Genomic DNA, 14,345 nt, shown 5'->3' with positions numbered 1-14,345 from the left:
GTAAGATTTAAAAAAAACAAATAAAAACATTTTAAATCAAATATAAATTGTCCCATACGTTACTCGTTTTGAAAAAAAACAAAATTTGTGTTATAATTAAATAAGAATAAATTTATGAATGTAAATTGAAGATTTTTTTTTTTGAAATATTATACTGTAATTAAATCAGCAAATATAATTCAGTAACAATTTTAAATGTTTATGTTCTATGAGTTTTTTAATATGTTTTATAATGCCACAAGTAACCATTTGGTCACCAACATTTCTTTTGCTTGTAAAATTGTCCTTCCTTTAGATCATTTTGCAATTTGCGCAAGAAATGTCTCCACCACTGATTTAAAACTCCATAATTTATTTTTTGGCTGAAAAATAAAAGATATGATAAAGCGAAATATAATAAAATGATAAATAAAAACAGAAACAGAGTTAAGTGGGCATGTGGGCACCATGATGAACTTCTCTTGGACTTGGAGTTTTTAGAGATTGACTACCTTTTCAAGCTCAATTCCACATTGGTAGGCTGTAAATTTGTCATGTTTTCAAGACTCGGGTGAAGCAGTGAACCCCACAAAGGAAACAATTCCAAAATCATTAAGATTCCAACAGACCCCATCTCAAATTTTTTTTCCTCTCATCTTTGTTGTTCACCAACAGATCATATGATTAACCTTGGCAAGGCTGAACAAATTATGTTCATTTATTATTTTAGTGGACGATTTCTGGTTTCACGGGTGTAATTGGTCTTCTTATTTCATGTATTTGTGAATCAAAGCATATCTTGGATTCAACAACTTGAATTCCATCTAAATCTTTGTTCTGATGAAAGCCCATTTAAAACCCAGGTAGATTATGTTTGCTTGCTTTTCCAATATGAATGTAAAATTTTTGGTTTAACAGATTTGCCTAAAGAGGCTTAGATTTGTGTTCAAAGATCGAATTTTTTGCTTTGGAGTGTTCAAGTTCTATTATGTTGCCTTATCCCTGTGGATCAAGCTTGTTTTTGTCTTTGCCTAATGATATATTTGAAATAATCACGAGGTCCCTCTCTTCGAGGGATGTGTGCAGTCTCGGTCTCAGCTGTCGAGACCTCCGTGTTATTGTAGCCTCTGACAAGGTGTGGTTTGCCCAATGTGATATATTGGAAGTTGTTTCTTGTAAAACCTTGATCGAGTGGAGAAAAGGAGTTCGCTCTTATAAGGCCCTTTGCCAGTTTTTAGCGAACATTCAGCCATTGGTTGGCATTTGGGTTCACCAAAATCCTGAGCTTGGTAATGTAGTATATGTTATGCCTGGTTTTTTATCAGTTGTTGGATGCCGGATAATCCCCCAAGAAGTAGGTCCTTTAGGTCTCGAGGATGGTCCTCTTCTATGGGCGCCTGTATTTGAAATTCTTTGCAATTATGAGGGATACCCTGCGTTATTTTTACATGGGAGGGAGAGAGGAGCAGATTATGTTTATCCTGGTTTGCTAACATCGGTTGATAGGACTTGCAATGTGCTCTTGCTTGAGGTCGAGCCCCAGCATCTGAAGAATGAAGGCAAACCAGTTCATTGTAAAAGCTTTGCCGATGGAGAAGATGAGGGGGTATCACGCAGGTTTTCTAGATCAGATAGTGAGATTTTTAAGCATCACAGGATTGTTGAGCAGAAAGGAATGGTTGTACCTTTTAGCCGGTTGGGATTCGGTGATAGGAGAAGGCTGCTTGATTTCATTACCGGCCAAGATCGTCTAAATGTTCCGGACACATCAAATGTGCTGTTATTTCCTTGCTGGAGAAATGATGACGTTGAAATGCAACGGGATTTGACAGTTTTACATGAAAGAAGATTGTTACTTTTGCAAATGTATAATTGTGGTGGCGGACTCCATGATCTGAAGTCTTACACAGAATTGAGATCAAATCCTTCCCTGTTACGATCAAGCGAGGTCAAAAAGAGTCTCGAATCTTCAAATTGTTTACATATGTTACAGGCAGGAGATGTGACTCAGGCTCATTCCTCCAAAGGTAAGACACTTTCTGGATTTCTGAAAAATGGTCTCAAACAGATACTTGGGAAATCAAGCTCAACAAATGGTTACCATGAATTTCAGAGAAAGAATATCTCTAGCTCTGAAAGTAAGCATGTACCACTTCATGTATTTTTACGATCAGGAGATTCCATAGGCCTAAGTTTACGTGCTTCAACAATGAAGTTATCTTCTTATAGGGCATGGCCAAATATGCATGATAGTCGATTTGCTCTCTATAAGTTGCCAGTACGGGCTCCAATGGACGGCCATGAATTTGCTGGTTTGTGGGGAGGGACTTTCGGTTGGCCACCAGGGCGGCCGTCTGAAGACAAACCCGGGAAGGCGCTATTCTTTATTTTAATCTCTTATGAAGAATCAGATGGGCAACAACTACTAATTGCTACAAAGATATTGGAAGGTACATCCTATGTTTTGCATCCTAATGGGTCAGCTATGTTCATAGTGAACATTACTCAGCCATCGACGGATACTTTCCCATGGGATACCGATGGAGACTCTAATCCTATTTACGTTAAGCAGTCTTTTGTGGGAGAAGGTATAGCAAATGGGTATGGATTCAGATACCCTGGTTCTAAACCTGGTTCTCTTTTTGTACTTCAAAATGGATTGCTCGGATTCATATGGAGAGAGTCTAGGGCTGTGTTGACCTTGAAGAGGCTCAACTTGCCAGAACTTTTGAGGAAAGGTGAAAGGGTACCTCCATTGTCACCAGTTTCCAACTTTGCATATCTCACCAAGACATATTCAAATGTGTTTTCTGGATTCTCAAATTCCTCAAATGGACTCACTTTACCAAGGTGTGCATTTCTCTGAGGCTATGTTTCTAATGTCATTTGCGTGCATATGCATAATATAGAATTCAGAATGATGGGTTCACCATGAAGATAACTTGCTAGGAGTGCCTCTTGTTACTTGTATATATTTTTGGAATTCATGTGAATAAATTATATGTTGAAGAATGCTACACAATTTTTTTTCCGTTTGCTTGTGAATATAAAGCTTGAGAAACCTGGATAGATATTAGTAGCTATATCTCAAATATATTTTTCATCTGATATTGTGATTGTCCCCGGCTAATAATGTAAAACATAGAAACACGATAATTACGAAAAAAACGCAATTGCAAAGCAAAAGGATGGGGTTGTCTTCTTGTGCTCTAGTATATTTCACGTACAGGGGAAAGCTAGGATACAAGTATTTGATAGAATAATTTTGATGAAGCTATAAGTTCCTTTCAATTATAGGCTAGGAGAAAAGAAGAAAAGAAAGAGCTTTAGCGCAATGGATTTATCCTTGGATCATGCAACAAATGCTATGTTTGACAATATGGTAAGGTGACAGCTTCAGTGGGTTCTTTATGTGACGGGTAATTTATGGAATCAGGTATAAAAGAAGAAAATAACATAGAAATAAATACAATCGTGTTTAAAAGATTCAACTTTTCAACAACTGAATAGTAATATTTCTTTTCTCAGCTGTACAAATTAAAATTTGGACTAGTTTTGATATTCCACAAAATGAAAATTGTACAGAGGCAACTCCAACAAGTGGTTGGACTGGAGTATATGACCTTCATCCCTATTCCCGTAAGCTGACGCTCGTTTATCATTTTATACAATTGCTCTAAAACATGTGTACATCCGACACTGTAGGTGTGTGGTTTAGGGAGCTGCTGTAAACTTTCTCATAAGTTGAAACCACTGCCAGAAATTATAGATTTCGGTGGGATTCATTCATAAGCCTTTTGAGTTCATCACAAATTACTCACTGCTCCGCATTGTGTTTAAAGTGGACACTGATGGTTAAATCCATGTTCTCTTACAGGCAGAACTATTGATACATCATGTGCCAGTGTTTATAGAAGCGTGACATCAGTACAATGTTGGCTCAATATGTCATTTTATTCAGAGATTGGGTTTTGCACAACGAAAATCATGGAATTTCGTTACTCGTTATCATCGTAAATGATGCGATTTTTATTTTTTCCCTGCTGCTACAAACCAAGAAAGTCTCTCCTATCCAAGAGGTCTGATCTATCTAACATACATATAAATATACCACTTCAATTGTGAATTTTCTTATATGTCTTTGTTCATTTAAGTTGGTCAATTAAATTATTAGGTTATCTTAAGGGTTTTTTTTAATTCATTGTCCATCTTAAATGAATTTGAACATTAATACACATTCTTCTTTATTTCTTAAATTTTATGCCAAAAAATTATTATTTTACATTTTCTTTTTCATTTAAGTTAGCAAATTAAATTAATATGTCTTTTTAAGGTTTTTTTGTGATTCATTGTCCATCTTAGATAGATTTGGACATTAATTCACATTATTTTTTATTTTCTAAATTTTATGTAAAAAAATTATTTATTTACGTTTCTTAGTCAATTTTTGTGATTTATTGTAAATTTTAGATATATTTGGACATTAATACACATTCTTATTTTTTTTCTCTAAATTTTAAACTAAATTTATGATACAATCTTTAAAAAAAATTTAATCAATATAATCCTTATAATAAATATGAATTATATTGATAGTTTATTATCATTTGTTATATATTACAATTTTACATATAAAATTTTTTAACTGAGTATTACATATTATTTTATTTATGTATGTTTTTTACTCTATATATTTATTTGAGTGATATTATGTTAAAATTTTATTTCTCTCAAATTATTAATCAACAATATTAATTTATAAATGATTGATTCTGATATAAAATTAATTATCTATAATATGTATTCTTAAAAAAAACATAGAAATTAAATAAAATCCGCAATGTGTTAAAAGTTAGCAAAAGCAAAAGTGATATTTACCTTAATAACAAATTTAATGATTTTATTTTAACATTATTATGATAATTTAGTAAATTAATATAATTTTATTTGACGTTTGTCTATGTGTACTCTAATTAAGTAAATTTTAGTTTTGATTTTGGTAAAATTCACTATTCTGTTAATTTTAGTTTTATTGTTTTTTTTATTTTGAATGATATTTGAATGAAAAATATTTTTGCTGATTTATCATTTAAGAGAGCTGTATTAATTGAAAAATATCATATAAATAATTGAATACATATGATTTATTGTCATCATGTATTTTTATGTATTGTGTTTTGATATATTTAGATTGATAAATACTTATAAAATGATGTTATTCAAACGACTTTAAACATTATCTAATTCTCGTAATTATATTTTTCATTATTAGTCACCTACGTGAATCGCACATGTGTACATTCCTAGTTTTTTAAAATTTATGAGTAGTTCATTGGAAGTAGACATTGAATCACTCCGGCATTTTAAATTTGTGATTGTGTTTGGAAATGTAGAACTTGAAGTATATTTATCCACAAGAGAAGGACCATTCGATCAAATCTCAATTAATTTCTTCATATCAACATGTTCATCGATTTGCTTTCTTCTGTTATCTTCCCTGGGCTACGTATAGGTTTGTTGTGCATGTAAATGGTCACAGACACATCTTATTAACATTCTTGGCTGGAAATTCATAACGACAACTCTGAGTTTGTGTGAAAGTGATAAACTCCGAGAACTGTATTGGGTAAAAGAACACGTTGCTAGCAGCCTAGGGATATTATTCATGTAACTACAAATTACAATGCCTCGATCGTTTTTCTTGTATCCTTATATTTCTCTTACAGTCTGGAAACTATGAAGATCGACTCTGGTGCTTATCCTCAAGATTATTCATGCACCCGAGAATTTTACTCATAGTTCTACTAAGTTCATACCTTTGTGAATGCAGCTAGCTAGCACCATGAAGAACATTGTTGTGGCAGCTGGAATTCATTCATGATTATCTCTTAAGACGAGTTGACGGGCGAGCAGTCCTTCGAACATAGTGTTCCTGCAGTATAGCTTGAAATGAATGTGTAATAGGAAATGATTTTTTGAGTTACAAAATGGCTCTTCGCGAAAATTGAGGTAAATACATAAAATGTTTTTCTTCTTGTGGTGAGATCAATGTCCGAATTGCATTTAAGAAGAAATTAAGTTACAGAATGGAGTTCGACTACAAAGCACCTTATGTTCATCGTCATGTAAACAAATTATCATATCAAGTGTCTAAAACTTCCAAGTGGTAGTTGACAACGGTTGGACGCATGAGCTTATTCTCGCAACAGATCTAGAATACAAGAATTTTTCGCTCTGCGTTTCTTAATATGTTTCATAAAAAATTAGTTTGTTAAATTATCATACTTTGTGGATTTTAATGTTTTAAATAACATTATTCATATATTAGTTTATTTTAATCATTTTTTCATCGTAGCATTGACATACCAATAACTTGTATTTTTTTCGATTTTAATCATTTTTCATCGTAGTACTGACATGACATCGAAAAATGAGTGTGTCACTGAAAATTGCTCATGTATGCCATGTTAACACTCAAATGAAAAAAGATTAAAATTGAAAAAATAATATGAAAGTTAATGGACTAAGATACTGAATTGATCGATAATAAGATTAAATTTTAAAATATATATATACAAGCGACGGACCAAACATATATTTTCTTCTAATTTAGAATTAATATTGCAACTATACATATTACTATTTTACAAATGGAAATGGATTTACTGAGTTCAAATTTTCTCATAAAAATTTTGGATTGAATAAATGAAAGTTTAACATCGTATCTATTATTTTCTGAAAATCAAATTGTATGTAGATGCAATTTTGTTTCTTATTATTATTTCATTAACTTATGTTTACACCAATGTCGTGACTACCTATAAATTCTTAGTGTTAAAGTATCAATAATTTGAATTTTATTCGGCTCGTGAAGTGTTGCAAATATTTGGCGAAATTTCTGACTAAATTCACTCATCAAATATCAATACGATCCACACTTGAATAAGTTAAGCCAACAGGTGAAATATTTATAAAAGTATGTGTGTTCATTAGATATTAGAGTAATTTCTTTATGATACGGTCACATATTTTTATTCGTGAGACATGTTGATCCGATTAATAATTATCATGAAAATCAATATTTTTTGAATAAAAAGTGATATTTTTTATGAATTGGGTCGAGTCGAAGACACGTCTAACAAAATTGACTAATGAGATAATCTCGTGTTGACTCTTGTGTTGATATTAATAAAAAAATCAATTTAATACACTAGCTAATAGCAATATGATAATATTTTTTTAAAAAAAATCATAAAGTGTATAATAAAATAATTTATTACAAAGTAATCGGGCAAACAATACATTTTTTTATGGTGTTTTATAATCGATTTTTGCTCGAACTAAATTTATATATTAAATAGATAATTTCTATGTATCCAAGTAAAATTTAGTCGATTAAAATCTAAAATTATCTGCTGAAAGTTTTAGATTAATTTAATTTTCGTTGCTCTTTTTTTATATAAAAATTTAAAATAAATTTATTGTGCAAGAAATTTCTCAGCCCTAGGGGTGTGCAACGGTCGGTTTGGTTCGATTTTAATAAACTTCGGTTCGGTTTTTCGGTTTACGGTTTTTCGAATGTCTAATCCTAAACCAAACCATTTTAATTCGGTCCGGTTTGGTTTTTTTGTATTGCGGTTTGGTTATTACGGTCGGTTATTACGGTTTGTGTAATAAATTTAGTTATAAATGAAGTTCTACGTTATAAATTTTAAAAAAATATAATAAAAAACCACAATCAAATTTGTTTGATTATCTTACAAAAACCAATAATCACTCTATCAACACGGTAAAAGAAATTAAGAAAATAATTTTATCATAAACAAATACCATGCACAATATATAGATTAGAGAGCAGAGAACTACGAAAGCAACACATGTTTCTTCTTCTCCAATCTAGAATCGTGTTGTTGGTTTATTGAAAAGGGAATGTGTGAAGCAAGGCACAAGCATAACAATTCAACAAAAGTGTGCGGCTAAAATTTTGAATGTCAAAACCTAAATAAATTAATTTATTATTTATTTACTTATTTTTAAGTTTTATTTTTAATTTTTAAATTAGGACATGTTTGGAGTACAATATAATAAAAAAACAAATAATTCTCATATATTCGGTTATTTCGGTTTTTTTTTAAAAAAATCGAAAACCGAACCGGAAAACCGAAAATGCGTAATATAGAAACCGTAACCGGTCAAATAACTGAAAAAACCGAACCAAAAAAATCGAATTTTACGGTTCGGCCGGTTTTTTCGGTTTTAAGCGAAATTTGAACGCCCCTACTCAGCCCTGTTCTATCTTCACAATAAAACCCATAACCCTGGACCTGAAGGTAACAGATCAAAAGCTGAACGCAGTTGGTGTCAACAATCCCTCTTCCCCTGGTTCTTATATGTGTTCGTTCATTCCCCGCTTGAAATCAATGTTACAGCGTAAGATTCTAAGTAAAACCCTTTATTCATGAGCTTTTTTGCCATTTCAGCCACTATCCCGAGTTTCAATTTTGTTGGGTTATGATTGTTGAAAGTTTTATCAATTTTTTTTTTTTTGCATTTTTCTTGCTGCTTTTTTTGTGTGGCGGCGGGGTGGTGGGGGGTGTGCTTCTGAGCTATCGCAGACACCTCTTAAATGCATCGAAGTGTGACGGTGTTTTGCCGCAGAGCACTCGGAAGTAGAGCCACAGTCTTATCTCCAAATCCCCACCACCTTGTGTTACTTCATTCTCAATTGACAAATGGAGTCGATCTAAGAAATAACCCTGGGTGTGTTATATCAAGAGCACTTAGCACTTCTACTTACTATAGGCGAGTGCCTGACCCGAATGACCCAGCCTCCTTGATGAAGGAGGACAGTATAGCAGTTTGTTCTCATCTGTGGATTGAAAACTTCAGAGAACCCGAGAAAACTGTTAACAATTTGACCAATTATTTGAGGAGATTTGAATTGTGGGTTTTGGCATACCAAAAGGTTTGTGCTGATGAGATGGGCGCGTACATGCCACGAAGCTCCGTTACACGCTCTGCGCTGGAGGATTTGTTGGCTCTACGTAATGCAGTTCTTGATAGTAGGTTCAAATGGGGAGCTAGGTTAGAGTTTTTCATTAAGTCGCCAAAGGATAAGACAGAATACGAGTCTTTGTCGAAGAGGAAGATCAAGGCAATCTTGACAACTACCCAGCCAGCTGCTTTTCAAGATAGGATTGTCCAAGAGGTGTTATTCATGATTTTGGAGCCAGTTTATGAGTCTAGGTTCTCGCAAAAGTCATTCGCATTTCGGCCAGGGAGGAATGCCCATACAGTGCTGAGGGTGATTAGGCGGAACTTTGCAGGATACTTGTGGTATATAAAGGGGGATTTGAGTACAGTGTTGGATGGATTGAAAATCGGGATGGTTATTAGTGCTTTGATGAGGGACGTTAGGGATAAGAAAGTGGTTGATTTGATAAAGGCGGCACTGACCACGCCTGTTATCACTAGTAAGGCTGATGACGGGGAGAAGAAAAAGAAGATTAAAAGAAAGTATCAAAAAAAGAGAGTTCTGGCAGAAGATGAGCCGAAGCCTGATCCTTATTGGTTGGTAACCTTTTTCGGGTTTGCACCAGAGGAGGCTGAGATACTTCCTTCATGGGGCCATTGTGGAATCCTAAGTCCTCTTTTAGCTAACATATGCCTCGATGAATTGGACCGTTGGATGGAAGGTAAAATTAAAGAATTTTATCGACCATCTACAAGAGATGTCATATGGAACTCTCCTGATGGGGATGCAGAACAAGGAAATACGTCTTGGCCGGAATTTGTTCCAACAAGTGGCCCAGATAAGACTAGGAAGATTGACTATATCCGCTATGGTGGTCACATTTTGATTGGAGTTAGGGGACCCAGGGCCGATGCAGCAACTCTTAGAAAGCAGTTGATAGAATTCTGTGACCAGAAGTATATGCTGAAACTTGACAACGAGAGCCTCCCAATTGAGCACATTACTAAAGGCATCATGTTTCTTGACCACGTATTATGCCGAAGGGTGGTCTACCCCACTCTAAGATATACGGCTACTGGTGGAAAAATAATCAGCGAGAAGGGTGTCGGGACTCTGTTGTCAGTCACTGCAAGCTTGAAGCAGTGTATCAAACAGTTTAGGAAGCTGAACTTTCTGAAGGGAGATAGGGATCCAGATCCACAACCTTGCTTTAGAATGTTTCATGCTACCCAGGCTCACACGAACGCTCAGATGAACAAGTTCTTGACCTCAATAGCTGAGTGGTATAGATATGCGGACAACAGGAAGAAAATCGTCAATTTCTGCTCTTACATCCTTAGAGGTTCACTTGCAAAGCTCTATGCTGCAAAGTACAAGCTAAGGTCGCGAGCAAAGGTTTACAAGATTGGTTCTCGGAATTTGAGTCGTCCTTTAAAGGAAAAGAAAGGGCAGTCGCCCGAGTACCATAATTTACTGAGAATGGGTCTCGTGGAATCAATTGATGGGCTTCAATACACCCGAATGTCTCTTGTACCAGAGACTGACTATACCCCATTTCCAGCTAACTGGAGACCAGATCACGAGAAAGCATTGCTCGAATATATTGGGCTTGATGACTCTCAAACCCTTGACGAGAGCCTAGACTGCCTTAAAGAACAAGGTCTGATTTCACCTCAAGATTACATTTCAATGCTAGTATGGAATTATAAAAGGAATGCCATTTCTGTGGACCATCTTTCCTCTACTCGAATTAGTGAGAATGAATTAAATAAAGAAGAACCTTTATTGTCGGATTCAAATGATGAATCAAATGAAAGAACTGCCAATGAAGAAGAAAAGGTAGAAAGGATTCATGTTGCACAAATGTAAGGTAATTAAGTCAGTTTTTTCTCATTCGAGGGTCATTATTCTTTGTTGTTTTTATGCACTGCTTAATAGTTTGTAACAGAATTATATAACTCAAACAAAATTCATACTTCATTCATGAATTATTCAGTTACTACTGCTTCATTGTCACGGGCCTTAGTTCTATGCATAAGGCATATGCATAAAAAACTGCTACTGTCGTAAACATTTAATAGAAGAATGGTTTGATGAAAATTTCTCTCGATATAATATAATATGTTCAATAATAATGCAATTTGCATGTATTTGATTAACTTGGATCCAGAAATTGTCATAGTTTTGAGAAATTGTCACGCCGTAAAATGTAGTTGCCTATGCTGGTTGTAGAAGAGAAACCAAGCATTAGTGTTCTCACCCCAGTTAATTCTTTTCTATGGTACTCTGCGGTCATGAAATAAAGGTGTTATTATACTTGTATTGAAATCGAAATTTTGTATTGTTCAAACTTTAACCCTTATAGACATAAGTGCAATATTTGATGTTAATTATAATAGTATATATTATGTTCATATGTACATAAAGTTGTGCTTGGATTGATGGATTTGAGATGATAAATTTCGAATCATTTGACTCGTTTGGATGAACGAAATTGGAGTTAATCGATTTATATTATTTCAATGATGATTGTTGTGGATTTCAAATATATCCCATCATTTGAAATTCATCTTTAAAATGCTTCTTCATATCAAATATCTTCCTCCAATCAAATCCTCAATCCAAGACAAGAACATCCTTATAAATTAGGTGGTTCATCTATGAACCTCTCGGTTTCAACCAGCCATATATTTTCCATAACATTTTACTCGAGTTGGTTGAATTTAATTTGTTTGCAAGTATTGGAATAACCAAAAAAATGAGATTTGTTGCCTTAATTTTGAAATACTTGGTCACCTTTGACTACCTAATTATGAATGGAGTTGTAACCTGTGATCTCCTAATCTCATGCTTCTTCTATTTTTTTTCAATACGGTTTGTGTGATGCAGGTCCACTTAAAAACAAATAATGGCATTGGATCAACCACAAGGGCCGACCTTAAAGTACAATAAATGTCGCCACGGCCCTGAACTATCTATCACGCAGTGATCCAGTCCAGGTAAGAAGTGATTACTTTTTTTACCAATAAAATGAGACGTGCCAGGTTTATTCATAAATTTAGTTGCAAAATAAATGAAATGAACTGTTGAACTGTTCAAAAGATATAGGACCAACATCTGTCCTTTTATTTTATTCAAGTTTACCACAAACCATCAAAAAATGCCGAAATTTCCTGCCTGAAACGGTATAAAACTATGCCCAAGAGCTAATTATTCTATATATAGTCGTTAATTTGCATGCAAAATTTTACGTTCACTTTGGTAGATGAGGGGGGAAATTAGGGGAGTTGGTCAAGGGAGAAGAAGAGGAGAATTCTTCGCCTTTTTTTTGCCTTCATTAAGTTGAGTCGAAATAATGACAGACAGAAGCAATTTGCCATTGCCAAAGTTTGGAGAATGGAACTTGAAAAATGGGGGAACAGGCCAATATTCCATGATCTTTGAGAAGGCCCGGAATATGAAACGAGCTGGAGGAGATCAACAGGATCTTCGTAACTCGCCAAGGAGCCGGGAGACGGTGCCATTGACCAAACAGGAAGCGCGATCGCCAAAGCCCTCAACCCACAAGAGGTGGCTGTGTTGCTCGAACCCAAAGGAAACCGAATATTGATCATAAGAATTCCCAGGCAGAAATCTTTTGGGAAATTTTATATTTCCAAAAAAAAATATAGATAGCATCCATCTGTTGTGTTTTTCTTTTTAATAAAAAAAAAGAGCACGATCCATCTCTAGTTTGATATGCTGAAATAATTTAATTTATATGCTGAAATAATATATTGATGTCATATCATTTATTTAGTTAAACATATAAAATTTAAAAAATAACATAAAATAAAATCTGATTACGAGAACATAATTTTTGCAAACAAAATCAGATAATTAATAATTCGATATGGTAAAAAGGGGAAAATAAGTAAAATGGGCATTGTAATAATATATCAAATCTATACATATTATAAAAGTGTGAACCAAGGTCAGTTTTTCTATTGTGTATTGTCAACTTTGTCCTTAGTTTGTACATACAAGAAAAATTTAGTGAGGATATTTTTGTAAAATCAGTTGTTATGATCAGGACAAAATTGTCAAACTACATTTATGCTAGATAATGATCAAGTTGCCAAGAAAGCTGAACCTCTAAAATTATTTGATTTTTATTTTCTTGTAGATAAATTGAACAAACTTTTTTCACAAAAAATATTAATTTGAAAAGATTGAAATACAAAATATATTGGTTTTATTTGCTTATAGATGAAGTGAAAAGAATTTTTTCACAAAAAACTTAATTTGTAGATTTTTTCACAAAAAAGTTAATTTGTAGAAGATTAAATACCAAAATTCTTTGGTTTTATTTGCCTGTAAATAAAGTGAAAATATTTTTTTCACAAAAAAATTAATTTGTATAAGGATATGATGTTAAATATCTTTTATTTTACGTGAATGAATATTAATTATTTTAAAACGAATAATTAAACTAATGAAGCCAAATGATTAAACTAATTTTTTTTTTGTTTTACCAAGGTTGGTGTCATGAAGAAAGTTCGACATTTAATTACATTTACAAAATGATACAAGAATTATCAATTATCAAATATAAATATAGATAATCCTAATAAATATTTATTTATTCTATTTAAATTTCTTTATCAAAAAGAAAGTCGACTAATATTTTTCAAAGCCTTGGTTTATTACTAAAATTTAACGATATAAGATTGCATAAATAAATTTGTTTTAATTTTATCTATTTCTTACTCTTTTAAAGGCTATAAACTATAATAATTACTTTATGAGATATTCTTGCAATTAACGAAGGAGTGTTTTTATAAGAGATATATATTGACAAAACATTTACAGCTTTTTGTAAACTTAAAAGATATATCTTTGAATGTAAATTTTTACAATTATGATAAATAAATTTTTATAAAAATTATTCATTAGCATTACTCACTACTTCTCCGTAGAAAATGTCAAAATTATTTGGTTTTTATTTACTTGTAGATGAAGTGAACAAATATTTTTCACAAAATATTTGTTTGAATGTGATTTATTTTATTTTGTAGATTTATAATTTTTTTGAATGAATTTATAAATGCAAGAAGTTTATCTTTAATTTGGTGAGGATGTTTTTGTAAAATCAATTATTATGATGATGTCAAAATTGTCAATCTACGTATATTAGGTAAGGATCAAGTTGACAAGAAGACTGAAACTCCAAAATTCTTTGGTTTTTATTTTCTTGTAGATGAGTTGAACATATTTTTTCCCACAAAATATTAATTTGAGAATATTGAAAACAAAAATTTATTGGTTTTATTTGTTTATAGATGAAGTGAAATAATTTTTTCTCAAAACAATTAGTTTGTACAATATTGAAATACCAAAATTCTTTTTTTTA

General features: G+C 32.8%; 2 protein-coding genes across 4 annotated transcripts; both read left to right on the top strand.

Moving 5' to 3' along the window:
- The first annotated feature begins 435 nt into the window (after nt 1-435).
- On the top strand, nt 436-6,201 carry LOC140970908 (F-box protein At5g39450). 3 transcript variants are annotated; one of them, XR_012174211.1, is made up of 3 exons: nt 438-2,829; nt 3,857-4,058; nt 5,814-6,200. XR_012174211.1 is itself a non-coding variant. In XM_073432888.1 (2 exons), exons 1-2 carry the CDS (start codon nt 968-970, stop codon nt 5,815-5,817), a joined length of 1,866 nt encoding a protein of 621 aa, XP_073288989.1. In that variant the 5' UTR covers nt 436-967; the 3' UTR covers nt 5,818-6,201. The 3 variants fall into 3 exon arrangements, 2 of the variants coding, with proteins under 2 accessions (XP_073288989.1, XP_073288990.1); XM_073432888.1 differs by lacking the exon at nt 3,857-4,058 and having other exon boundaries at nt 436-2,829; nt 5,814-6,201; XM_073432889.1 differs by lacking the exons at nt 3,857-4,058; nt 5,814-6,200 and adding an exon at nt 3,277-3,849 and having other exon boundaries at nt 911-2,829.
- Nucleotides 6,202-8,282: 2,081 nt separating this feature from the next.
- LOC140970907 (nuclear intron maturase 2, mitochondrial-like) lies at nt 8,283-12,580 on the top strand. The gene is made up of 2 exons (XM_073432887.1): nt 8,283-10,823; nt 11,843-12,580. Exon 1 carries the CDS (start codon nt 8,606-8,608, stop codon nt 10,820-10,822), a length of 2,217 nt encoding a protein of 738 aa, XP_073288988.1. The 5' UTR covers nt 8,283-8,605; the 3' UTR covers nt 10,823; nt 11,843-12,580.
- Nucleotides 12,581-14,345: the final 1,765 nt, after the last annotated feature.

This window comes from Primulina huaijiensis, chromosome 2 (assembly GCF_012295235.1).
Source record: "Primulina huaijiensis isolate GDHJ02 chromosome 2, ASM1229523v2, whole genome shotgun sequence".
Taxonomy (NCBI): Eukaryota; Viridiplantae; Streptophyta; class Magnoliopsida; order Lamiales; family Gesneriaceae; genus Primulina; species Primulina huaijiensis.
This window is presented reverse-complemented; position numbering and strand designations above follow the sequence as displayed.

What these genes read in the sequence shown, in the direction of transcription:
- LOC140970908 (XM_073432889.1), top strand. Translation starts at nt 968, where the DNA reads ATGTTGCCTTATCCCTGTGGATCAAGCTTGTTTTTGTCTTTGCCTAAT. An exon ending in AATGGACTCACTTTACCAAG is followed by an intron (nt 2,830 to 3,276) that starts GTGTGCATTTCT and finishes TTTCAATTATAG; the next exon opens with GCTAGGAGAAAAGAAGAAAA.
- LOC140970907 (XM_073432887.1), top strand. Translation starts at nt 8,606, where the DNA reads ATGCATCGAAGTGTGACGGTGTTTTGCCGCAGAGCACTCGGAAGTAGA.